The following is a 27,839-nucleotide window of genomic DNA, read 5'->3' as shown; positions in this document are numbered from 1 at the left end:
GACCAGGCCACCGGCAGCACAATATGAAGTCAAGTGGGCACTAATAATTAATAAGCCCTTATGCACAGAGTGTGTTTGATTACTAGAAGCGTGTTTTGCATGTCTATGCACATGCCGTGCAGCCACAATTAGAAGTGACTTTAAAAATGAGTACTTTTTCATTTTGATTTGGCATAAGGGAGGTTGGAGAACGCACATTATGCTTATGTTAATTAACATCAAGATTTTAGTTTAAAATTTACATCAGAAAATGTATATTCAGTGTCTAATGGTTAGTGCTGTGACTAACCTTTTTTCTTTTTAATTTTTCATCATTGTTAATCACTTTTTTGCCTAATTCATTTAAACGGCCCTGCGGTATAACAAATTAATTTTTAAAAAGTACAAAAAGTCTAAATATCCTCTCAATTAAAAATGATTTTTAATCATTAATAATTATAAAATTATAATAATTACATTTTAAAAAAACTAATATAAAATATTAAACAAATAAACAATGTAAAATAAATATAAATTATAAAAACAATAATTATAAAATAATTAGCAAAATGCTGTTTAAACAGTTTCAGATGGCACACGTCACAAGTATTTCATCTCAACATCCCATCTGCATAATCTCAAAAGTCCTTTTTCACACGCTGAATTCAACAGATCACATGCTGGAGTCATAAAGCTGTCGCCTTGAATCCAATATTGCAAATATATATAAAAAGAAGTGATATAAAAAGAAAGATTATAAGAAAGAGCTTTCTGTCTCTGCAAAAGTTAATGAGGTTCTATGCATATTTAATGGATCATTGTGACAAATTCCATGAGCCAACTACCTCTGTCTTAAGCATGAGACTATGTTATGCTCTTTTATCGACTTTTTCTAAAAATCTATTACAGTGTGTGCTACAAATAAATGAAATGAGGATTTTATAACTCAGGTTTAACCAGTGATGATTATGTTATTGTTTTGTTTACATTTCCAAATAAGCTTTACTTGAGCAAGTAAACGAGATTGGGGCAGAAAGCGCGAGTACAGTAATTTGATGGATGTGACTGACCCCGTTTATTGGGCAGTGAATGATAAGCCTCAGTGGGCGGGTTAATCTGATAACAAGCACAGCAGAAATATCTCGTAAGGAACTAAACGCAATCACTCAGAGGCTGGTCAGCGCTCAGACCGGTGACTATGATTGATACACGGACACACCATCCGTTCCTCGACAGGAACAAAACCGGCGACGTTTGCCGCACAGATTAAGCTGATATCAGCGCTGTAACATAACAACATTAGGCCTGTGATGCAAAGAAACAGGCTGTAATGCAGGTGGACATAAAATAGTTGAGATGAAAATATATTTATAGTCTTATTTACACGTAAGACACAACTGCAAGGGAGCCCTAATAAAACCGGAGGCAAAATGTACAAAATTTATCGAGGTCATTTTGACGGCACTTGATATAAGATGCCCACATGAAGTTTTTTGCATTTTTCACCAGCACACATTTTAATCACATTTTATGTGATCTATGCATGCCACTCTCATCTGTGCCGTGACGTTTGCGTTTGCCCTTCCCAGAACAGATTGCCACAATGCATGTAATGATGGCCCTGCCCAGCTGTGCTTCAGAGGGCCACTGGATGATAGTATTTCCATAATAATCCACCCTCGGCTCCCAGGGGCCCCTTGAGAGAGAGGTATGGATGGAGGAAGAGGGGTGTAGCAGAGCCACCGTCGGGGCTGAGTGGAGCCTCATCTGCGGCGTGGAAGGGTGGGGGCGGCACGAGCGAGTCGTGTGGCTCAACCAGCCTGTAGGCAATGCAATAAAATCACCGCACGCTGCTCCTCTCTGCACCGCGACGCATGGCCCACCACTAAAACTGCACCCGCGGAGGAGAATAAATTTGAGGCTGGAGAGAGAGAGAGAGAAAGAGAGAGGAAGGGGGTGGCGGGAAACAGCTAGAGAACAGACTTTGATACTAACAATTGGGGTGGCATCCCACGCTCTCCATTAGAGAAGCGTGTTTTTATGCATGTATTCATTTTGTGCCTGGTCTTCTCAGACTGCACTCAAATTAGGGGTCGTTCACAGAGAATGCGCTCTTGTGTTTAGTGCTTAACTTTTGGTCTATGAATGTATGTGCCATATAGACATCTTTGGTCGCTGTCATGGCTTCTGTTTTTTTTAATATATATATCAGTGTCTAAGTTAAAAATAGCTCCACTTTTGACATGCAACCCTGCGGATCAATGTCAGTTTGTAAAAAAGATCTAATCAGATGAATCTGAGGGCGGGACAAGCATCTTAAGTGCAGAGCTCTACGTCTACACTATCGCTCAAAAGTTTGAGGGCAGTAAGATTTCTTATTTTTAAAAGAAGTTATTATTTTAATTCAGCGAGCAACAGTAAGACATTTATAATGTTACAAAATCTTTCCATTTCAAATAAATGCTCTTTTAACCTTTCTATTCATCAAAGAATCCTGAAACAAAAAAATGTATCACTGTTGCATGTAAACACACTTGAGCAGCAAATCAGCATATTAGAATAATTTCTGAAGGATCATGTGATACTGAAGATAGGAGCAATGATGCTGAAAATTCAGATTTGCCTTCACATTACATTTTTAATATATTACAAATGTTTTACTGCATTTCTGATCAAAGAAATGCAGTCTTGGTGAGCATAAAAGACATTTAAGTCTTTTGAACGGTAGTCAATATTTGTTAAAGTCTGTAATTTCTTCAATACTAACCTGATCTTACAGGAAAATGTAACTATGTTACGAGGTTGCAATTTCTTATGAATTTGTACAGTGTGAATCTTAATAAAATAGTAAGCATGAAGGTCCAACCCGCCTATGGCTTCATACGAATTAGCCACCAATTCACAAAAATGTAAAATAGTTACGAATTGTCATGAGATGTTGTCAATACTGGCGTCAACAAACAAAAGTGGAGAAATAATGCCTGTTTCCAAACATGTTTCCCATCTGTCAATGGCTGAACAAACAACTGGCTAATTTGTAAAAACAACTTTTTACGAATTAGCCACCAATTCACAAAGATGTAAAATAGTTACAAATTGCCAGGAGATATTGTCAATATTGACGTCAACAAACAAAACAACTATAAACCAACAGAAACAACTACAAATTAGTATTCATTTTTTCGAATTAGCCATCAATTAGAAAAAACGTAGTTACGAATTGCCATGAGATGTTGTCAATACTGGCGTCAACAAACTAAACAACTATAAACAAACAGAAACAACTATAAATTAGGATTTCGGTTTTACGAATTAGCCACCAATTCGCAAAAACGTAGTTACGAATCGCCATGAGATGTTATCAATACTGGCGTCAACAAACAAACAACTATAAACCAACAGAAACAACTACAAATTAGTATTCATTTTTACGAATTAGCCATCAATTCGAAAAAACGTAGTTATGAATTGCCATGAGATGTTGTCAATACTGGCGTCAACAAACTAAACAACTATAAACAAACAGAAACAACTATAAATTAGGATTTCGGTTTTACGAATTAGCCACCATTTCGCAAAAACATAGTTACGAATCGCCATGAGATGTTATCAATACTGGCGTCAACAAACAAAACAACTATAAACCAACAGAAATAACTACAAATTAGTATTCATTTTTACGAATTAGCCATCAATTCGAAAAAACGTAGTTACGAATTGCCATGAGATGTTGTCAATACTGGCGTCAACAAACTAAACAACTATAAACAAACAGAAACAACTATAAATTAGGATTTCGGTTTTACGAATTAGCCACCAATTTGCAAAAACGTAGTTATGAATTGCCATGACGTTGTCAATACTGGCATCAACAAACAAAACAACTATAAACAAACAGAAACAAATATAAATTAGGATTTTGTTTTTACGAATTAGCCACCAATTCGCAAAAATGTAAAGTAGTTATGAAATGTCATGAGATGTTGTCAATGGCGTCAACAAACAAAACAACTATAAACAAACAAAACAACTATAGTATTCGTTTTTTTTTTTTACGAATTAGCCACCAATTCGCAAATATGTAAAAAAAAAAAAAAAAAAAAAAAAAAAATACAAATTGCCATGAGATGTTGTCAATACTGGTGTCAACAAACAAAAGTTTCCAAACACATTTCCCATCTGTCACTGGTTGAACAAACAACTGGCCCCGCCCCTGGTCAGGATATACAAACAGATCAATATTTTAAACGGGGAATCATCCCACAGAATAAACATTTATAGTTGTTTCTGTGTTTGGAGTGTTTTAACATAAAAAATTACACAAATAATCTTTACGCATGAACACATCTGGTTTGAACTTCTCCAGAGATGTTTTACTCCTCCTTTGCATGCTTCAAGCACAGTTTCTGACACATAATGGATAATTCCAGATGCCGTGAGCTTCAATACATGATACAAAATGTAAAGAACCGGATGCCGTTCAGACTTTTAAAGGGCAGGGTTGCGAAAGGGCAATGAAAGGTGCCTGAGCTGTGGAGGGGGCGTCAGCTGCGGCTCGACTGTGGAGAGAGAGCCGGGGCTTAGGAAAGAACCCCATGGACAGCAGGGGCCCCTCATCTCCATGACACACTCTCTCGCACCGCAGCGATCGCGGTCAGGGGCCACGCTAATCAATACATGAAGCCTGCAGGAGTGCGGGGGAAATGTCTTAATGTCCCCAAGATGTGCGCGACTGCAGGTTACACTCATTCTGGTTTGCCAGCGACGCAAAAACCACTGGCATGACGTTGGTGTGTGTGTGTGTGGAGGGGGATCAGTAGGGCGGTAGAGAAAGAGGGATAGAGGGCAGGCTAATTAATGTAAGCATTTGCCAGTGATTAAGCTTTAAACAGAAAGGTCAGCTGAGCAGCGGAGCAAGGCCTGTCCCAGCGCCTTGCTCTTAGGGCAGTCTAAACCTTTCCAGCTTAAATGGTAAAGATGCCATTTCACAATGGGGGAGCATGGGACACATGTAGGCCTGACACACGGGTCATTGGCTCGCCACCCTCCATTACCCAGCCAAGGCAAATGTGCCGATCTGTGTCATTTAAGGGATGAAAAATAAGGCCTCCGACAAGATCAATAGATCCTGCGGTTCTCAACCGGCTGTGATTAATTGACTGTCACCAATTAATGGGGGAAAGATTACAAACCATTGTCTGAAACATATGTGGGCAAAATACAATCTTTAGAGTATCTGAACTGTTCCAATAATATGATTTGAACTAGATTTTTACATGTTATTAAAGGTGAGGTGCAATTACAAATAAATATTTGCAAACAAATTTCACAATTGGTCTTTCAAACATATATCATCATTTATCCTGAACATAACATGCATCATCTTGCATCTGTACTTGGTTGTATAAATCATCAGAACTTTAGGAATAATTAATATAACATAATATACACTATCATTCAAAAGTTTGAGATGATAGCTTTTTTTTAAAGATATTAACCCTTTTATTCAGCAAAGATGCATTAAATTAATTAAAAGTGACAGTAAAGACATTTATAATGTAACAAAATATTAACAAATGATGTTCTTTTGGACTTTCTATTCATCAAAGCATCCTGAAAAAAATGTTTTCAACGTTGAAAATAATCAGAAATGATTCTTGAACAGCAAATCAGCATATTAGAATGATTTCTGAAGGATCATGTGACACTGAAGAATAACGATTCTGAAAATTCAGCTTTGTATCACAAGAATAAATTACATTTTAAAATATAGTTATTTTAAATTGTCATTATATTATATATTTTTATGATTTTACTATATTACTAATCAAATAAATGCAGCCTTAATGAGTATAAAAGACTTACAAAAACATTAAAAAACCCGCACCCACCCCAAACTTTTGAACAAAAGTGTATAATATAATAACTGAGCCTTCAGCAATGCAAATCAACCCATACCTCTCTATTAACACTGTAAAAGGATGACCTTCTCATCTCCGAATGGGCCTTTTTTGTAGACTCACGTGACATCCAACTGCACTGGATGAATCATTTCACTGGAGACTTGATGATGAAATGGACATCTCTTGTTGACACAGCTCTTGTTCCACTTACGAACGATGAAGTGAGTAGCAAGCGATTTTTGTGTGTATTTCTGAGATGCTGATCTCACTGACAGGAGACAAAAGGGGGGAGGGGGTTCTGGAAAAATAAGAAAACAAGGCAAATTTATGTTATTATGTAAGAGCCTGCTCAGCAGTTTGGTCTTTGCTTACAAATGCGTGCAAACTCTCTCTCCAGGAATGTTTCTACATGCAGATGTCTAAATCTGAGTTTCAGACCTACTGGCGTACAGTTAGACTACTTATAGTCTAGACAAAGTGAAGTCTCCATGGGCTGTGTTGACATGACAGACCTGCAACAAATGACAGTAATGTACTCGCAGCACCAATAGTCCGCTTGATGCAATCAATGTACAACATTGTTTTGCATCAACTCGATGCTAATGAAGTTATCTCACAAGCGCTCAGCCACTGGGTCTGTCATTATGGGATAATAAAGCCATCATTTGGCGATGACCAATGAATTATGAGATCGAATGAAAATGAAGTAAAACGGTTTACACTGTTGTAATAAAACTCTTGAAACAAAGAGCCGACGTAAAGAGATGCATCAGCAGAACAGAAGGGACAGAGAAGCATTTTGAGTAGTAAAAATGTACACAGATTGGCTTTTAATTGCTATTAAGACATTTGGTCACTGTACATTTTTTGCATTTTGATCTAATGATCTCATTGTGAAAATAACAAGTGTTAAATGCTCTTAAGGACACATTTGAAAAGCATAGCAACCTGATCACTCAGACATTAGGCCTTAAAGATTTAAAGGGATAGTTCACCCCCTAAAAAAAATTTTTCATAATTTTTTCACCCTGAAGTTGTTCCAAACCTCTATGAATTTCTTTCTTCTGCTGAACACAAAATAATTTATTTTGAAGAATTTTGCTAACCAGAAAGTTAGTTGACGGTAGCTATTGACTTCCATAGTAGGAAAAAAATAATAATATGGAAGTCAATGGCTAGCCCTACCGTCAACTGTCTGGTTACTGACATTCTTCTTTTGTGTTTAACAGAACAAAGAAACTCTTTACAGGTTTGGAACAAGATAAGGGTGATAAGTGATGAGAGAATTTGAATTTTTGGGTGAACTATCCCTTAAAGATGCAATTTATCCAAGTGTAAATGCATTTGCACATGCCATAATCATAAAATGTATTCCTCCCAAAACGTGGCTACTTCAACAATATGTTTTACCTAGGCTACACTGGTGAAGTTGGTCTACCTTGAAAAAAAATAATCACATTACCAGCAATAAAAATTTAAGCACAGACTGTCTATGACAAGTTTACACAGCACAACCCCCAACAAAACCACATTCTTCTTCCTCTTCTTATCATTTACTAATGTTTTTTATTATAATAATTATTTGTTATTTTTAGGTGCGTTGACGCCATGTCGTAATTACCGTAATTACGAGATTCAAACTTGTAAAAAGCGTTCACGTCCACGTAGAACTCGTAATTACATCTTGTAAACTGGGAGTATTCTGAGAGCTTCCTACTTATGCCATGTGACCGCTGTACCACCTCACTGCTGCAGTTTGACATTGAAACGCATAATTCCCAGCCCGAGTGCGTGAACAGCTCCAAGTAGAACTTCACGTGTTGTCATCTCGAAACTACGGTAATTACGACACGGCGTGAACGCAGCATTTGTTGTTGCTGTTGGTTACTAAAAGAATGCATTAAAATTCTTTTTAGCAGTAAATATGATATCCTAAGATATCTTACCTTACGGAGAGACTATAAATTCTATAAATACAAAACTTCGCTTCATTAATCAATCTTTAACACAATCTTTAACACTAACTAACCACAATGAGACTGTAGGCTACAGTTGTCTGTGGTAGACGCGTTTCGCTGGAGTTTAATACTCTGCGCTTGCCGTAGGCGCGTGTGCGGCTCGTTGCTTTGTTTCTGTTGGAGGGAGTTTTGGATCATGTTTCTCATCTTTGAGGACTAAATTATGGCGCAAAGTTTTCAAAACGTCACTCTTTCCTTGACTTTACCGATATCCTGCCAGATTTGCCTCGGAAAGGTAACACACTTTTAATAGACTTAGTTTAAATACACGACAGGAGTTAAACACAAAGTCGTGCAGAGTTCGCGTGAACTTCATGTTTGTTGATTAAATTAAAGCCACTTTAATATAATAATGCACAGTTCTTATATCATCTATTAATGAAGATAATGTGTAAAAATAGGTGCATATGAAAGATAATAACGTTTCTATAACTCAAAACGGCGATAGTTTTCCTACAGTAGATCACCAAGTGTCCCTTCTGATACTGTTTTCTTCAAAAACACAAAATGACAAGAACAACCATTCCAGAAATTACCTAAACACTGCGCACTGCTGCATTTGATGTAGTTAATAATTCCCTGAAATAACCACAGAGGGTGAAGTCAGATCAAATGAACCAGATAAGGCAGGAATGTTAAAGTTGTTTTAGATTCAATATCCAGCCACTGCAAACTTCATTTATTCTTATTCCAACACCCACAAGTCCAGCTAACTCAGCCTCCTTCTCACATACATGCGTGCATTGTACTGCCATGTTTAAGAAAATAAATGACAAATATTGTAATTAAAAAAAGTATTTGTGTCTTTGTTCATAATGTTTTTTCTATGCTTCAGATCTTTATATAGCTTTCTATCCTATTTGTACCATTGGCCGTTTTTAACCTGAATGATTTAAGGTTAACAGTCATGACATTGCATTTACCTTTTGGTTTGCTCTGATCTACACCTTAAAGGTGCGTCAGCCGGTCATTTGTTGCAACAACCATGTGTTCTGCTCCAACTGCATCAAAGTTTGGCTGGAGAAGAGCAGTCAGTGTCCCACCTGTAGAGTGGCCATCACTCCAGAAAACCCCTGTAGAGAAATCATTGGTAATGTCAACAGACCTCACAATCATATCTTATTATTTTTTTTAATGTAAGCTATGGAACTTTGTTTGTTTTAGGAAAGATGTGTGTGATTAAATATCTCTTTCTCTCCCTTTGTGTGTGTGTTTATGCTCACAGGAGCCACAACTGACAGTGAATCCAATGAGAGCTGTTCTGTGAAGAGACGCCTCCGAAAGACTCGAGGGGAGCTGCTTTTGCGAGAATATGAGGTATTTTTGCTCAGTGACCAATGAAATGGATTGACAAGTTCAATTTTCTTTCCCGTGTCGATATTTCTGATATCATTTAGAGTGGAGGACCCATGTTACAATGTTTGAATCCATCCCACAAAATTCTGCATATTTCCCTCTAAAATTAGTGCAGAAAATGCAAAAAAAGCATTCTCCTAGCTAACAGAGTTGAACTGCTAAACCACAAGACTCCAAATTGGATTTCATGTGATCTTTAACACGTTTTAATAATGTTCCTGTAAAAAAAAAAAAAACTGACCTAGCTATGCAACAAAAGCCAGAGCTTATGAATCATCTGTCTTACAGGATGAAATCGAAACCCTCTTGAAAGAGAACGAGGACTTGAAAAGCAAAAACCTGAGCCTTGAGATGCAACTTAAGACGGCTCTGGAACCGAGCATGATCTTGGTTCCTCAGAGTGAAACCGGTACTGTTGACCTGAGTGCTCTGGAGGAGTCGGCCAATAAGCTGAGAGCTGCCAATGACCTCTACAGGAAGGTCAAACAGGACCTCGAACGGCTGAAGGAAGTAAGAATGGGATTGTTTAAAAAAAAAAAAAAAATTTGGCCAAAAAAAGCACAAAACTAGAAATATCGCCCCATAATTTAACCATTTTGAGATAATCTGCATTGACTTTGACCACTTTGTAGAATGGTATCTCTTGTCAGTGGATAAAAAATTCCTGTTTTCAAATATTACAAATATTGTACATTCTGAGGGTTTTTTTTTTTTTTGGGGGGGGGGGGGTTGTTTGTTTGTTTGTTTGTTTTTTGAGAAATTGTCTCATTTGCAATCATCAAACAATTGTATGCATATTTTTGGCATTATATTGGGTTTGAAGTAAGTCATATATATATATATATATATATATATATATATATATATATATATATATATAGCTGCATTTGTTTGAGCAAAATACAGCAAAAACAGTAATATTGTGAAATATTGTTACAATTTAAAATAACTGATAAAAAGTAATTTATTCCTGTGATGCAAAGCTGAATTTTCAGCACCATTATTCCAGTCTTCATTGTCACACAGTGTCACATGATCCTTCAGAAATATACTGCCCTCCAAAAGTTTGGAAACGCCCTAGAAAAGTGGGGTTTGGGACAATATTGGCATGAATCCTTTTTAATTTGTGATAATTTTGCACTGATAAGGGACAACACAAACTACGAAAACATATTTTATTACTTAAACAGTTTATAAATAGAAAAAATTTAAATTTTTGATTCATCAAAAATATCCATCATTAGCAGCTATCTGACCTAAACTGGGTTCTGATTGGTTCATTGTATTGTATTGTATTTTCAAAATGAAAATTATTATTGCTGGTCTTCAATGATAATGTCAAGTTACTTTAATGTATTTGCACCAAAAAATGATAAGGATTTATGCTGAAAACCACACTTCACCAGGGGTGTTTTCAAACTTTTGGAGGGCAGTGTAATTCTAATGTGTGGATTTGCTGCTCAAGAAAGATGTTGAAAACAGTTTTTTTGGAAAACATTCTTTGCTGAATGGAACATTCAAAAGAACAGCATTTATCTAAAATATAAAACTTTTGTAGAATTATATATATAAAAAAAAACTTTTTACTGACCCAAACTTTTGAACGGTAGTGTATAATGTTACAAAAGCATTCTATTTCAGATAAATGCTGTTCTTTTGAACTTTCTGTTTTATATATATATATATATATATATATATATATATATATATATATATAGATATATATATATAGATATATATATATAGATATATTATAGCACATGCTATATATAGGTTTTCTCTATATTTATAGATGAGTTTTCATTTCATTGGGAATATGGGAAAGGGTGTTATTTGTTTTCTGTGCCTAAAAAGAAACTATTCTGTTTTCCTCAGGCTAATAAGACACTCCGGTCCCAAAACTTTGACCTAATCCAGGAAAATATGCGCTTGAAAGCTGAAGTGGACAGCAGATCTCCTCAAAAGTAAGCGCAATGTTGGTGAATTTTACTAACTTGCATTTTGAGTTGAAACATTAAACATTTACAACAACAAATAAATAATTATTATTATTTTTTTATATTTATGGATATTTACACTGTATTAGTAACTCAGATGTTCAAAATTGATTCGTGGTTTGTCTGTGTTTTACATTGAGGTTTGGCAGGTATACAGTCGCAGCTCTCGAGGCTAAAATTCATCAGTATGAGCGGGACGTGGCCCAATTGAAAAGAGCTCTGGAGCGCAGCGATAAATACATAGAAGAGCTTGAAGCCCAGAACCAGAGGGATGGCCCTAAGTCTGAAGAAGGTGTTTGTTCAAACGCTGCCTCTGGAGGGACTCAAAACGGAGGGATTGAAAGAATTGCCCTGATGCGAAGGAGCCTGAGTGAAATGGAGGAAACTTCTGTTTGTACAGACCTGGACCGAAAGTGTTCAGAGCTTCCCAACAACCACGGGCGCCTCCTGACAACATCTGATGTGTGTTTTCCAGGAGGGACCTTGACTCCACAGAAGGATGACCTCAAAGATGTTGCGGTTCCCTCTACACCCTCCTCGGCTCTTAGATCTCTGAGCTTGAAGAGTCCTGCAGTTTGTAGTGACCGAAAGTTAGGTCTCAAACCTCTCACTTACCTGAGAAGACTGAGTTTTGATGATTGCCAGGGTCCAGCCAGCTCATCCTCAATCAACCTAAGCCCAAGCTCCTTCCAAGGCAACAAACGCGCTCCTTTCAGTCAGAAGACCGCTGTGAATTCAGACAGAGAGGTCTTGTGTGGAGGCTGGATGGACTGCGGACCTGAGCTGCCCCGTCTGGATGAAAACAGAGAGAAGTTCAAGCGGTCCGAGGACCCTACGGGCAACAGTGAGGCTTGTATGGATGCAGCGTACCTGGACAAGATCTCTGAGCTGGACTCTATGATGGCTGAGGGTGAGAGCTCCAGCAGTCAGGTCTCTCACTTTCCCCTGGCAGCATCATCATCATCATCATCATCATCATCATCATCTCATCATCATCACACACTCTCCAGACTTTGATGCCACCCAAATACCAGAGCTGGATTTCTGTAGCAACCTCTTGGCTGATCCTGGAACAGCGAGAGAGCACCAAAGCACATCTTTGACACAGGAGACCACCCATTGCGATGCAGCTTCGGCTTCTGAGGAGGAAGCTTCAATTGTTGAGTTCAGTGACAGAGCTGGGGTTATGGTGGAAAATCCCAGCCAGGCCACCAAACGCAAATGTCCCACAGGATTGTCCATCTCCAGCCCCTCCAAACTCTCAAAACTGAAGTAGAAGCAGAAACATTTCAAGTATTTTCCAGCATGGTCTCCATTTTCATTAGATTCAGTGGGTTTACTTTTCATTGGCTTTTTAGGAGTTCAACAAGATTTAACAGCATTTCGTTTCCATCAGGGCTTTTTATTACAAATTTGCCTCACTGTTCATTTATCAGGACAGCAGTGTGTGCTGGATGATGTTACTGTATGTACATTATAAAAACCGTTTCAGTATCCTGAGGGGAATAAGGTGTTACCATTACACTTTTCTCATGAAATTAAACATATTTTTTCTATCGAGTTTCAATGCTTTTGTGGTGGTACAGAATTACCTGGCATTCTGAATAAATCTGTATTTGAACTGTGAGAACAATAAATGCTATTTGTGCATACAGTTTCAAAATATTAAGTCATTTTCTATTTTTCAGATATTTTCGTAAATGGATGTTGTCTAAATAAAAACCTTTTGTATGTCTACAATTTATAGTTTCAAGTAGTGTTATGACAACAACAGTAAACGTCATAATCTTAATAATATTGCACGCAAACACATTGTGTTTCTGTGTGTTAGTGGTGAATTATTCCATGTGTCATCACCTGAATACTAAACTAAATCCATTTACTACCCACCTCCTTCACAGTCTTTTAAAGAATTAATTAATGCTAGTGAATTAACACTTCATTAGCGCCAACTAAAAGCGCCGGGCGATTAAAAATTAATGCAATGATTAGAGTTTAGTGAAATATACATGATGGTTAAAGTTGCGTAATCAATCAAGGCCATACCAACATGACGTGTTAACATGAGCGAAATTTAAATATTAAAATGCAAATTCCGGTTCCGAAACTGATATAAATTCTAATTATATTTTGATGTCGCAAATTTCTGTTGACGTAATTTGTAATGTATGAATATTTATGTAATGTCTAAAACGATTTTCGTTATATATTTATATTATACAATTATTAATTCGTTTTTCTTTTGTTTCCATTTACCTTATTTGATATATAGAGTTGCTTAATGAATCAACGCGGGGCAACCAGTAGCCTACTTGCATAAACATGAGCTAAATTAAAATATTCACGTTTGCAAATTCTCCTGAAACTGAAATAAACGAATATTGAATCAACAATGCTTACAATTTATTGATGAATTTTTAATTTCGCAAACGATTAAAAAAAAAAAAAAAAATTAAATGAATGACATTATTGTTTAACTAGCTAGCCTATTTAATTTGTTTCCATTTTGCCTTTATTTCATTCATTAAAATAAATATGCTTATTCTAAACATTTTAATATTATTTTAAAAGTCACAGTTATGCCACTAAAAAGTGTCTGATTAGTTTGGATGCATTTTGACGAAATATGCTTTAAAACATGTAAACAGACAGCCCTCATTTGCATATCGAATATTAGCTGTTACACTGTCTGTTGCCGATTAAAGCAACAAAGAACATTCTAAATCAGTGAGTGCAGCACGCATGCGCGCAGAATCCACAGGTATGGAAGCCCCCCTCTCCGTCATTAGGCCGATTTACAGTTCGAGGAGGACATGAGACGAGCAGAGGCGCGATGAGATGAGAGGAGGAGAAGAGAGTCAATCGCGCTCGTCTCGCGAGAATAGGCGAGGCTGCCGGACGAGATGTGAGGGACTCAGGTGTAAGAGCGCTCCTCATCCACACACAGCAGAGCCAAACAGAGACGCACACACACACACTGCGGGCATCTCCTCTGTACCATCAGCATCCGAGCGCTACCGTATCCGCCCGCCCGACTGCTGCAAGACGCCAGAAGAGGAGGCGGGAGGACCTGGCCTCTCGCTTTGGTTTTTGTCCTCTTTTCGTGCACTTTATCTGAGCCGGATCTCGCGCAAACATGATGTCCATGAACAGCAAACAGCCTCATTTCGCCATGCATCCCAGCTTACCTGAGCACAAGTACACAACTCTGCACTCGAGCTCGGAGGCGATCAGGAGAGCCTGTCTGCAGACTCCACAGGTAAACGAGCTCCAAACTTCTGCTTTTCTCCCGCGTTCTCCTCTGCGCGCGAGGAGGAGCGCTGGAGGCGCATATACTGCCTTAATGTTTTTTTCATGTATTCCACAGCAATCATCCGCACGCCTGTGATCTTTTCTGAAGGCATGCTCACTGAAGGCTCAGGCTTCAGCCTTTTTTGTATTAATTTTTATGACTGGAAGCCTCTTAAAAGGAATATTCTCTGTGTTATGTGTTGACACTATTCCCCAGCTGACATCTCCACTTTCTTTCTGTTTCTCTGTTTTTCTCGCTCTCTCTCCGACTCCAGCTACAAAGCAACATCTTCGCCAGTCTGGATGAGACGCTGCTGGCCCGCGCCGAAGCTCTGGCGGCCGTGGACATCGCCGTGTCCCAGGGTAAGAGTCACCCGTTCAAGCCCGACGCCACGTACCACACGATGAACACCGTGCCATGCTCGTCCAACTCCACCGTGCCACTCGCCCACCACCACCACCACCATCACCACCACCACCACCAGAACCTGGAGCCGCCCGACCTCATGGAGCACATCAGCTCGCCGTCGCTCGCGCTGATGCCCAGCGCGCACGAAGGGGCCGGCGGAGGAGGCGGCGGGGGCGGCGGCGGGGGCTTGATCTCCACGTCGGCCCACCCGCACGCGCACATGCACGGGCTCACCCACCTGTCCCACCAGGCTGCTATGAACATGAACTCGCCGCTCACTCACCACGGGCTCTTGCCGGGCCACCACGGCGGTGCGCACCAGGGCGCGCCGGGACTCGCCAACAACGGACTGCCCTCCATTAACGACTCGGACACGGACCCGAGGGAGCTGGAGGCGTTCGCGGAGCGCTTCAAACAGCGGAGGATCAAACTCGGGGTGACTCAGGCGGACGTGGGGGGCGCGCTGGCCAACCTGAAGATCCCAGGCGTGGGCTCCCTGAGCCAAAGTACCATTTGTCGCTTCGAGTCTCTAACTCTGTCGCACAACAACATGATCGCGCTCAAACCCATCCTCCAGGCGTGGCTGGAGGAGGCCGAGGGCGCCCAGCGCGAGAAAATGAGCAAACCCGACATTTTCAACGGCAGCGAGAAGAAGCGCAAGCGGACCTCCATAGCGGCCCCGGAGAAACGATCTCTGGAGGCGTATTTCGCGGTCCAGCCTCGGCCGTCCTCGGAGAAAATCGCGGCTATAGCTGAGAAATTGGACCTCAAAAAGAACGTGGTGCGAGTATGGTTTTGCAACCAAAGACAAAAACAGAAGAGGTTGAAATTTTCCGCGGCTCACTGATGGACTACTTCTACAGGGGGAAAAACAAACAAAACAAAACTGACTTTTGGGGACCAAGGAACATCGCTTTGGCTCAAATGCGTGTGCTCATGATTAGTACCGTTTTATTTTCACACTCATGTTTCTTTTCACTGTACTGGTGAATGTGAAGTATGCAAATAACAGGTAATCCAGATGAACTACTTTTCTGCGGTTCAACCCTACTTAGAACCATGTTATTTTTTTTTTTTTTTTTTTTTTTCATTTTTGCCCCAATGACGTTTATTCTGAATGACGAAAAATAGCCATTGATGGATTACCTCATAGTTTCATTCTATCCTATTTATTTATTTATTTATTTATTTATGCATATTTGTGTACTTATTCATTCGTAATAGGGAACTGCTATATTTTTGATTATTAAATGTGTTAAAAGCAGATCCCATTTTCACAGTCTTGCTGATGAACTAATGTGATCATTCAGTGTTTCAAAGGTCTGCTCTGATGAATACAGAACCGAATAGGAAAAGAAAAGTATACAGAGTCCCTTTTAAATAATAAAGGTGGCAACCACCGCTCGTATTTGTTGAAATTGCACTGAAATCTACTGTTATTTAGATTGGTTAGATATATTCTAATGCTTTTGTGTATATATATAAATATACGTACAAATGACACTTGCTCACCGTGCAAAACTGAATTTCCCAATTTTTTTATTTTTTATTTTACTATTTATTATTTAGTCTGTTCTTCTTTTAATTATAATTTTGGCAAATCAGAATTCTTCCTCTGCGGATATTAGTTAACACGCATGATAAAGATGATTATACAGTCTAAAGCAAAATTGTCCTAAAATATAATTTCGTTGGTTTGTATACTTTGGTTTGCAGTGCAAACATTCTATGCATTGAAAGAAAAAAAAAAATACCAAGCACTACATAGAGTATCTACTGGTAGACCTTTGTGGAAGTCACTGTTTAATGCCTGTTTTCACATAAAGACACAACGTTGTTTGTCGTGTTAATTGTTCCTGAAAAAAAAAAGTTGTAATGATTTTATTTTGTGCACAAGTATGTTTACAAACAGCGGCCACGTGCGCATCACGAGACGTCTCACTCTGTCATACCTGTGCACCTGTCCAACTGTCTTACCATCTTCTCATCCAAACTTCTCTCCATTCTGTAAGCCAAATCCAGCTGCAGGGGCACAAGTCCCGGCGATCTTCTAAATAAACGATGGAAAATCAAAGTGGAGGCTTTCATTGGGGTGTGTTGGATGAATATATTATTCTACAGCACATACAAACAAATCTCAGACATACTTAGCTACTAAGTCTGTTTTTATTTATATTTTGTCTACAGCCTACATCAATGAGAAATTAAAATATATATATATATATACACACCTATTCTATTTAAAACAGTTACTATTTACTTTCAAAATACATATTAGGACAAAAAGCGAAAATATGGAGTTAAAAGTATGCCATAATTAAAACGTAAAATATGGTGCAAAAAAAAATCAACTAAATATGAACTCAACCCTCGCTTGTTTTGAAAGAGAAAATCGATCCAAATAGAATTTCCCTTTCTTTCTTTCTTTCTTTCTTTCTTTCTTTCTTTCTTTCTTTCTTTCTTTCTTTCTTTCTTTCTTTCTCTTACAGTGGCTTCCTTATCTGCGCCAATCTTTGATATACAGTCATTACTCCAGAAACATGCATTATTTATACATTTTTATTTCTCTTCATTTCCATGATCTGGATTTCTGTGCATTCCGTTAGTCCAATGAAAATAGTTTTTACCACGAAATTCACTTTTTACTGACGAGACGAGAACGTGTCTTCAGTTTAACATAATAAATTGCAGACAAAATTGTAAATACATAAGATACAAAATGGCCTAATAAATAATAATAATAATAATAATGATAATAATAATTTGTAATAAATGTCGCACGATTTCGGCCGATGATTCTCCTTGAGCATTAAATTTAAATAGGCCTACCCTTACTACGGGTTATTAAATAATTCATGCTCTGTGGTTTGGAAAATTAATAAACGGAATACAACAAGACACTAATTAAAAAGCTCGGTAATTGTTATCGGCGCCCTAATGGGATGTTAGTGTGTCAAACAAATGGAATTTTTGGCCATGCACGTGTCTGCTAAATGAGGTAACATGAGCATTACATTAGATCTCCATCTGAATAGAATTCTGCGATTCGATATCTGCTTATAATAGCCGAAACTCTTCGTATTATTTCCTCAAAACAGAACCGAAGGTTGTAGGAAAGATGACTGAGTTTTACCCTGCCGAACTGACAATAAACATTTAATGAAGCCTGAGTGCAGGCCGTCTCCAAACAGTCTCTTTCACGACGACTAAAGAAAGGCATCTAATTCCAAAAGTTTGTTTATTCATAAAAAAAATGACACTGCAGATCTTTCTCACTGTAATATTGAAGAGAAATTCAGGGGGAAGGGGAGGGGAGCTTTACATTTTGCTGCCTTTAAAAAAGATATGTTATATGTAGGTGATGCAATATTAATCGCGCTTTGCTGATATAAAATGCAATATTTTCAGACAGCTATCGGGGTTTTTCGGGGAAGCACTTGATGAAAGCAGGTCGCAGCTGCAGTGCTGCTGGAGAAAGAAACATTTATTGGTCCTGTTTGCGCTTTTGGCAACGAAGAGAAGAACGCAGTGAGTATATGGACATTTTCTTTGGGAAAGAATGGCTGATTTGACTGGCACTGAAATTCTCCCAAATCTAGGATCGTTTTGCAATTCGGTGCGACAGCAGATTAAGTGAGAGAAATGTTCATTTTCAGCTTTAAGTGGCATCGAGTGAGTTTCTGGCATCCACCACTGCACACCTCAGCTCTAGTCTTTTTTTCTATTTCTATTTTCTATTTTTTTTTTTTTTTTTCTCGAATCTTTCCAAGAAATAATCATCTGTAATTTTATCGCTGTTATAATTTTTATTCGGCTATTTGCTGTCTGCCTTGGGATTCAGTTTTGAAATCGAATCTTTTTTTTTTTTTTTTTCTAACACTATAAAATGTTTTGTTAAATAGCTAATCTAAAAAGTATTCATGGTAAAATCTAATTTAACTCGTTTAATCGAGTCAAATGCATGTACATTAATTAATTCTACATGAATAAAAATAATCTAAAGGTTAAGTCAGCTAGAAACAGCTCGCTTTTTGCAGTAATTATCATTTCATCATTTTCGTTTTATTGTTAAAAAACTCTGTTTTTTTAACATTTCGCTAACACGCCCCTTTTAAAATTAATTTAAAACTTACTCTAAAACTACGTTTTTCTTGCGTTTCACGCCATGGAAAAGCGCACGCGCCATATTTCAGCACCACGAACAGCTCCCTCGCAGATTGAAGAGTAATGCATTATTGAGAGTCTATATCAAACAGCTCTAGGGTGCTGCTGTCTCTCTGCCTGCACTAAAGCCTCTAATATGTTAATGGCCGGAGGGGATGCCGCAGGTACAGATCCCAGCTGCTTCATGAGCCATATGTCAGCCGGTTTGCCTCATGGATCTATTAATCAAGAGATACTTCATCAACACAACTCAACAGCATCCCACCCTCAAAGTTCAGCTGCTACAAACAGCAACAACAAGAACTCCGGCTAACCCATTTAAAACAAAAAGAGAATCATTCTGTGGTTGGATGTGAAAGAGAAAAAAAAGTTAAAGATGTGAGCTGTTTTGCTGTCTAGATTATTTGCACGGGTAAACGAGTGAAATAATAGAGCAGTGAGAATGGTTTTCGTCAAATCGTGAATATTATCATTTCTAACCTTTGATTTAGCCTGTCTGGATAGCATAGCATATCGAAATAATTGTTTTGATGCAAAAATCTTCTCCACTGAGCATAAATCAAATACAAATATGAGGTAAACTTGAAATAAAACTATTAATCTAAGACATTTATCAGCCTTAAATTTTCACTTATTGTATTAAGGAAACTTAATTCTACATATTTAGCCAATATGTAATATTTTTGTAGCTAATTCATGAATAAATGACAGTTAAATTACAATATATTTTTAAGTTCGCTACCTAAAACATTAAACACATTTAAATAAACAATTTTTTTTACATGACTATAGGATGATATTATGATTTTAACTGTTTATTATTAATTTAATAAGCAACGTAATTAGCAATCTGTCCATTAGCAACTATTTTATGGGAAACACGTGCGCACAGAGCAAATGCCCCGCTCGGTATCGGTTATAACAATGTCCATGAAGGATGGCCTGTGGACGGAAATGTCAAGCAGGGGGTTGGGAGAGCGAATCCTCCGGATCTGTGTTCATTTCCAACTTGTATTTATTCAGTGATCTTCAGCATCTCGCCAGCGTCGAGAAGAGGCGGGCTGTTGACACAACGGCATATTTCAATCACAAGGGGTTCAGAGTCAGACCAAAAACCTATTTGTTTAATAAATCCGTCATTTAAGTTGAAAAATATTTGATAAGCAAGGTTGACCCCCCCTTTCCAAACCCACGGCGTTTACTGCAGCTGAGAGGAAATAGAGGTTAAAGTCTTTATGCAGATCAAAACCTGCTCGGCTCTCTGCATTTATCTGCGCATTAAATACTGCTCTATCGCAGACAGGTCGACTCCAGAAGCGAACGCACCCTTCAAGAACAAACTGACAGAAATTAAAGAGCCAGCAAGGTTCCTGCCAAACAATATCCAGCTGTAGTTTTAAGCACGTGAGAATCGTGGCTGATCTGACTCTCCCATTGGATTGTTAGAGTAGCTGTCAGTCTGTTTCTTTATGATGGGCTGTATAAATGTCAAGTGCTTTCTCTCCTCCTGTCTCTTTAACGCTCTCATGGCCCCGGGCCCTGCACTTTTTGACCTTCTATTGAACACACTGGCCCCTCATCATTATCCTCATTTTGCCTCTGGAGTTCATCGTTTGTTCCAGCAATCCCTCTTCACCAAAGAGTGGAGATATTTACAAACCAGCTCTGGGTGACACTGTTTACAAATGGGCCCTTCAGATTGAGTTTTGAAGCCATTTGATTGCCCAAAGAGAGCGTGGAGAAAGTGTTGGAAAACTGCGGACGTGTTATTATACATCTCTAAATCCAGTTTATTTTTCTCTACCGAGATGATGCAGTGAACAAAATAACTAAAACAAAACAAAACGAATGCGGTTTCTAGGTAAGAAAAATAAAAAGATGTATCAATTATTTGATTGATTGATTAATTGAGTGATGACGAATTGAGACTTTTGCCCCAGGCTCCTGCTTTTTAGATTTTTCTGAGAAAAAAATCAGTAATTTCATATGGCTTTCAAATGAGATTTCAACAATGTCTTAAAATTCAGATGTCTGCAATCAAAAGATTTCAATAAGAACTCAAACTCATTTCTCATCCAAGACCGAATGATCCATCCAAATTCATTTTAGCTCTATATTTGCACTTTATCTTAAAATTAGAATTTTTAATTCAGGAGAAGCATAAGTTGAGTCATAACTAAATGAGCTATCCTAGGGTTTAGGGTTTATAATGCTCAAAACTCATATAAATTTAAGGATTGTCCACTAAGTAGAAAGTTCTTTAAAGATTATAGACATTTTTAATTTGGTTTAATATTGAAATATATATAATTTTAATATTTATAATACCATATAAAATTATGTCACCTTAGAGAAAAAGGTTCAGCTGGGTTCTTGACTCAATTTTAAGAACACTTTATGCCAAAAAAGTTCTATATAAAGAGAAGTGTATTGAATTATAGTAGGCTATTATCATGTTTAAGGAGTTAGCCTATTTTTTTTTTTAGTGATAAATTGTTTATGAGCTACAATTAAATGGGCTATATGTAGAATTCAGAAACCCTTGTTATTAGCGACACTGGTGGACGTTAAGTGAACTGCAGCCAGCAACTTATTGATCGTGCTCGCACACGTTAAGTGCACGAGACTGAATGTGATTCAAGGCCCCGATATACTCACGCTGAATTTCTTTCTGATTTTTTTTCCCAAAAAAAGTTGGAAAAAGGCTATGTGAGACTATAGTTTTAATTAATCCGTTATCTTTGCATGACACACATTGACTTTACAGTACAGAATTGCTCTTTCTGCATTATCCTGAACATTACATACATTCGTTTCATGTGTCATTAAAAGGAAGAGAGGCTCTCGGGAGCGCGTAAACGTCACATGCTTTTGATTTTCCCGGCAAAAACGTCCCGAATCCTTTACTTTAAAAACAGTATGGCTTTCATAGACAACCTTGGGGAAGGTCTTGTTTTTTAAGTTCTGTTACAAGCAGTTGCCACACATTGGCAATAAAAAAATCGAGTAATACGTGTAAATCCTTACATATAGTCCCTTTAAAATGAATTAAAACAAAATTAATTAATTTAAACTAAATCCATATGATCCCATGATGGGAACCCAAAAGGTTCTATGTATCATGAAGTGCCTGACAGAACACTTTAATGTTCTTTATAGAACCTTTCCTTCTTTTCTTCATGCTTCTTTCACAATTATTGCAACTTTTTGCTAAATTCTGCTAAACCATTGAGGATATTAACATAGCAGTGGAATCACCAGCCATAACTGTCTGTAGAACGACATCAAACATCTCTAGTGGAAACTTCCACAGATCTTTACATGGAAAAAAATAGGCAGCTGATCATTTATCCCAATGAATGGCTTATCGATCACAGATGTCTGCACGCAGAGGTAAAGATAGCCCTAATGCGATACATTATGCATGAAACATATCCCAAACAAGATCTGACAGGACGGGCCAACACTGTGCCACTATAAACTCATCGAGTCGTCACATTTCAATCTGGATAAGCATGAACTAGTGATGAATGACTGAATATATTTATCAGCTTGAGTCTAGTGGAAGTTTGAAACTTCGTGCTCAAGGCTTAAAGGCCGTATGCGTGTGTATGTGTGCGTGTGCCGGCTGAGACAGAGGCTGTGTGTGTGTGTGTGTGTGTGTGCGTGTGCGTGTGTATAGATAATGAGAGAACCGGCCTGGGCCACCCCTGTGCTCACCACCACACCATCAAATATTCATCAGTGTTGATTAAACAAGACACCGGCCGCAGATCTGGTGGCACTGTGCTAGAATGCCGAACCATATGCAAAAAGAGGAATGAAATAGGATGGAATGTCCTGCAGTCTGAGGTCAGCGTCAGCAGGTGGAGGTGACATCAGAATTACTGCAGCCTCATAGATGTGACCTCAGACATGCAGATGATGATGATGAGAGAGGGCAGGAAATGAGAGGCTGGAGAGGTCATCTGACAACAGATGAGGAGATGGGTGCTAGAAAATGTTTAGAAAATGAGAAAAATGACAGAAGGGGAGAGGGGATGAAAATAGGGAAGAGAAAAGACAAGAAACCTGCATAATGTTATTTCCTCTGTGGAATAAAATAAAAACTGTTTCCAGTGACCACAATTGTTAAACTCTGAATAAATAAATAAATAAAGTTCTTATTCATCAACAGTATTTTTAAGTAAGCAATAAGAGGCTGTGCTGTATCGTGAATAAGTCACGGCTGAAGGGCGTTGTTAGACACGACGCAAAGCGGAGTGCCTGCAACCCCTTCAGCCGTGACTTATCCACGATATAACACTAGCCTCGAGTACCTTACTGCTTTTATAAAACGGTTACCACACAATACAAATATTAAAGCCAAGAATATGTAACAATGCAACTTTCATGAAGTAAACTCTTACTAAAAGCCTTCTGCTGGAAAAAAATAGCCCCTGACCGTGAACAGCAACAGAAGTTACATCATTATGCCAATAGATGGTGGCAAAGACTGTCTTTATGAGAGTGTCAGTCAGTAGCAAAGACTTTTACATTGAAAAGACTGAATTGTTGTGAACACGGAACAAGACGCAACTGACAAATGCTTTAACTAGTGCTGTCAGTCACGGGAAAACCCCTTAAATGTTAAAAGGACAAGATAATACAGTTTTTTCTGATCCTTGTTTACATGCTCAATTAGGCAGGTTATATCTGCAGGTGCATTATTACACCAGTAGGTGGAAACAAGTAGCTTTATCTTTATGAGTGAGTCATTGAATCACTTATTCAACCAATTCGTTAAAACACACTGATTCATTCAAGGAGCAAAACAAATGACAAATGTCTTTCTGAGTGAGTCATTTGCTCAAATGATTCGTTGAAACACACTGGCTACATCCGAAATCGCATACTTCCCTACTATATAGAACGCGTAAAACAAAAAATTGCTGAATTAGTCAGCAAAAAGTACCCAGGTGACCTACTATTTCCGACCAGATTCTGAAATGTACGATGGACAATTTACTATCCCATGAGGCTACGGGAGAGGATTTGTGAAAGGCAGTGAAGCAACGCTGGTAGGTCACATGATAATGCTAACATGGCGAATTTAGTACATCTGGATTACATTCATACTACACACTAGGGGTGTGCGATATATATCGTCTACGATAATACTGTAATTTTTGTTTTAATGACGTACAATCTGACATTATCGAGTATGTCCCTCGCTTTGCAAAAATTAAACAAAAACATGTCTAGAGAGTGCATAGACTGTGTCATGTAGACTTTTCGGTTTAAGTTAGACTACTGCATGTGTGCATTTCGAGTGCACGCTCTCACTGCGTGATTTACTCATTTAAAATGCAGTAAAAATACCCCTGTATGAGTATTTGTCTTTTAGGCTATATTTATATCATATAATAAGCAATCACACAAAGAGTGACGTTTTTTCCCCAAATATCAGCACGATTGCAAATGCGATATTGATTTTATACAAGTTTAATAAATAATTAAGTAACTTACATTTTAGACGCAATATAGCCTGTTTTGCTCTATTTCGCTGAAAAAATTCAAAACAAAGCCAACACAAAAGTGATGCGAACTAACCACCGCATAAAATATGAAGAATAACAAAAAACTTTAGGAGTTAGTTGTCCACAGCAGTCCTAAACCTGACAAAGTACCAGCACAATAACACACTCAGCAAAATATCATCTGATTGTGATTATCATTATTGACAAAATCCCAGAAAATATCAAGATATTATTTTTTGTCAATATTGTATACCCTTACTACACACACTCATACTATATAGAACATACTTTTTTAGTATGTGAAGTAATTACTTTTTCAAAACAAGTACCTACTCAAGAGAGTACGCAATTTTGGCCCTTGTTTTATTCAAGAAACGAAACAAGTGATTTTCATTATGAGTCATTGAATCATTTACTCAAACAATTCGTTCAAAAACATTAGGAATGAAACACTGTCTGAGAGTCATTTACTGAAATGAGAGTCATTTACTCAAATGATTAGTTCAATCACACTAATTCATTCCAGGAACATAATATACTAAATTTGGAATCACACACTAGCATACTACCCTTAATATTTCTGCCATATAAAGATATGGTAAAAATAGTAAAAGTAGTATGCTAGTAGTGTGCAGTTCCGATTCACCCGGACTGTCACTGAATGATTCATTCAAGCGATTTGTTCAAAAACACTGATTCATTCTGGAACAACACAAGTGAATGTCTTTATAAATCAATCATCGAATCATTGGCTCAACTGATTCTTTTTGAAGCTTGGCAGATATGGTCACTATGAACTGTCATTATATTCAAACAAGCTGTGTGAAGATTCTTCTGAAAATTTCATTGAGTGTGAACCAGCCTTAGCAATATCCAGTAGGTGTCATATGGGATTTGGCTGTTATGGTGAAAAGCAAAATTTTCAGCCATTGGCAATTTAATTTTTGCGTGAACTGTTTCTTTAAGAACAACGCATTGGAGGAGAGGATCAGGCCGAGGACAGGAGTGAACTTGACAGGACAGGGACAGTGGAATAGATGGGTGGAAAAAATGAATTGAAAAGAAGAAGAGAGGAGAAGAGAGGTCGGTCACTCCCGAGCACATTAAATATTTTATGAGATGTGTGGTTCAGCAGAGACAGGAAAGAGTGTGGTCAGAGAGGTTAGCCCAACTCATTTACAGCACCCGGAGAGAAGGAGAGACAGACAGAGAGCATTAAGAGTAAGATGTGTATTTTAGCATTGTCAGTCAGCGTGCTCATCCCTTATTTGCTATTTGAGAGATAAAACATCTCAAAACATGACAAAATCAGAGCTGTATAAATGATGCACGATTGATCATTGTTTCTAGATAACAAAATATGTTCGAAAATTTTTTTGCTAACGTTCCTCAAATTATGAAAACGTCATTTCTAAACATTCTCTGAAAGTTTTTTTTTTAAGTGCCCCTATTATGCTTTTTTGAAATTTAACTTTCATGGAGTGTGTAGATATTTGTGAATATAAAAGGTCTGCAAAGTTTTAAAGATCAAAGTGCACAACAAATAAAGTTATTGTCTCCTAAAAGAAAGGATTGATTCTGCCTGAAATGAGTCATAAGTAATTCCAGACTCATTTCCTGTTTGAACCTACGTAGGTTTGTAATACATTTGCATAATGCCAATCGATGGTCTTCATTGGCTGTACACAAACTACTTTGTCCCGCCCTAAAATGCTGTAGTTGTAGCTGAGGCCTGGAAGAGTTTGGTTTGTGTTGTTCATGTCAAGAAGACACTGTTTTCATCACTGCGAATCCACTTTGCATGGACTTCCAAAGGATGAGGACTCCCCTCGCACTTTAATTGATATGGAAAAAAAAAGACACGTCGTTACTGTTCGTATCAATGTTTATCAAGCGCTGAAGAAGCCTCCGGAGCTGAAATTCAGATATGGTAATGGGTGTTTCGTTTCCGACATGCACTGTAAGTGGTCGACCAATCACAAGGCACTGAGCCATCTGACCAATCAGAGCAGAGGAGCTCTCAGAAAGGAGGGGTTTAGAGAGACTGGATCCTTGAGCAAGCCTTTCAGACACTGTGAGAAAAGAGGTGATGCTGCAATGTATATTATGAGAAAATGAAAGTGTTTTTTGACCTCGGATGCATGTAAGCCTATTGTAGGAGACTCCAAAACAAAATTAGGAATCTTTAAAATAGCATAATAGGAGCACTTTACATTTTTTTTTTTCTAGTTTTTCTTGGTTATGTGAATGTTAAGGAAACATTCCATTTAATCTCTATTCCATTCTCTGATCATTTTGAAACAAGTAGCAACATTTAACAAATGTTAGATGACCATCCAACTAAAATATTTCAGAAAGAAACACTCCATGGATGATGTATAAACAATGTTTTGTGCTAATGTTTGAGAACTTTATTAAAGACCAGATAACTTTGCACAAACATTCTATTAACGTTACTGGAAGAATGTCTGTTTATAACTTTGAAAGAACCTTGCCAAAATGTTCTGAGAACATTCCCTGTTAGCAGGGTTCAAATCACTTTAAGGTTTAGTAAGGTTTAGTATTATACTTTACTACGTAACTCATCATGCGTCGTTTGTGTTACAAACATGAATACATCCTCAAATCACATTTTTGTTGTTGTTGTTGAACAGATGTATTATATTACTTCATTAAGTGATCAAAAATGTGAAAACTGAAAAAACAATGTACACTGAAATAAAGCACTTATAGACTATGGACTATATCTATTGTCAAAAATAGCTCTATTGACTTGGATCATTAAGGAACCAACTAGCAACGCCCATGCAACCAAACACCAGAACACTGGTTAACAACCACTCAGAACAGTCACTGCACAGAAACAGTATGACAACCATCATTCATATTTTCTTCATAAAACATAAATATGTTTCTTGAATTTAATGTTTATTAAATTAAAGATATTTCTGATTTGTTTGTTGAACTCGGTGACATCATTCATGAGTTTGTGCATGAATTCATATTCTGTGCATGAATTATTAACTAACAATATTTTAAATATTTGGGTAGTTATTAAGAAGAAGTTTATGAATAATTTATTATGTCTCCAATGTCAGCAACAGAGTAACAGTGTTTGTTTTGATCTGTGACAGTTTGTGTGTCAGGGCGATTCTTTTGAATTGACCCATAAAAATCTTGCTATACTGTATGTTTAATGTATG

The 27,839-nt window shown here is 37.7% G+C and overlaps 2 protein-coding genes and 2 long non-coding RNA genes across 6 annotated transcripts in view; 2 read left to right on the top strand and 2 right to left on the bottom strand.

The window, feature by feature from the left end:
• Nucleotides 1–8,949, bottom strand: part of LOC125274142 — a 62,121-nt gene extending 53,172 nt beyond the window's left edge. For 2 of the 3 annotated variants that reach the window (XR_007186189.1, XR_007186190.1), the window contains exons 1-2: nucleotides 7,829–7,957; nucleotides 5,938–6,180 (exon numbers count right to left, since the gene is read on the bottom strand). This is a non-coding gene — a long non-coding RNA (uncharacterized LOC125274142). Of the gene's footprint in view, nucleotides 1–5,937; nucleotides 6,181–7,828; nucleotides 7,958–8,823 lie in introns of those variants that run through there. The other variant, XR_007186191.1, reaches the window with a different exon arrangement.
• obi1 (ORC ubiquitin ligase 1) lies at nucleotides 7,999–13,006 on the top strand. The gene is given in 7 exon segments (XM_048200279.1): nucleotides 7,999–8,135; nucleotides 8,855–8,990; nucleotides 9,126–9,217; nucleotides 9,545–9,766; nucleotides 11,132–11,220; nucleotides 11,394–12,255; nucleotides 12,257–13,006. Coding segments are annotated over 7 exon segments (1,746 nt in total). The 5' UTR covers nucleotides 7,999–8,063; the 3' UTR covers nucleotides 12,530–13,006.
• Nucleotides 13,007–13,890: 884 nt separating this feature from the next.
• On the top strand, nucleotides 13,891–17,040 carry pou4f1 (POU class 4 homeobox 1). The gene is made up of 2 exons (XM_048200273.1): nucleotides 13,891–14,512; nucleotides 14,820–17,040. Exons 1-2 carry the CDS (start codon nucleotides 14,390–14,392, stop codon nucleotides 15,798–15,800), a joined length of 1,104 nt encoding a protein of 367 aa, XP_048056230.1. The 5' UTR covers nucleotides 13,891–14,389; the 3' UTR covers nucleotides 15,801–17,040.
• LOC125274139 overlaps nucleotides 16,743–27,839 on the bottom strand; it is a 58,968-nt gene continuing 47,871 nt past the window's right edge. Inside the window, exons 2-3 of the long non-coding RNA XR_007186188.1 lie at nucleotides 16,906–17,003; nucleotides 16,743–16,809 (exon numbers count right to left, since the gene is read on the bottom strand). This is a non-coding gene — a long non-coding RNA (uncharacterized LOC125274139). The remainder of the gene's footprint in view (nucleotides 16,810–16,905; nucleotides 17,004–27,839) is intronic.

The sequence above is a fragment of the Megalobrama amblycephala genome, linkage group LG8, assembly GCF_018812025.1.
Source record: "Megalobrama amblycephala isolate DHTTF-2021 linkage group LG8, ASM1881202v1, whole genome shotgun sequence".
Taxonomy (NCBI): domain Eukaryota; kingdom Metazoa; phylum Chordata; class Actinopteri; order Cypriniformes; family Xenocyprididae; genus Megalobrama; species Megalobrama amblycephala.
Note: the sequence above shows the minus strand (reverse complement) of the source record. Positions and strands in the feature narration are given on the sequence as shown.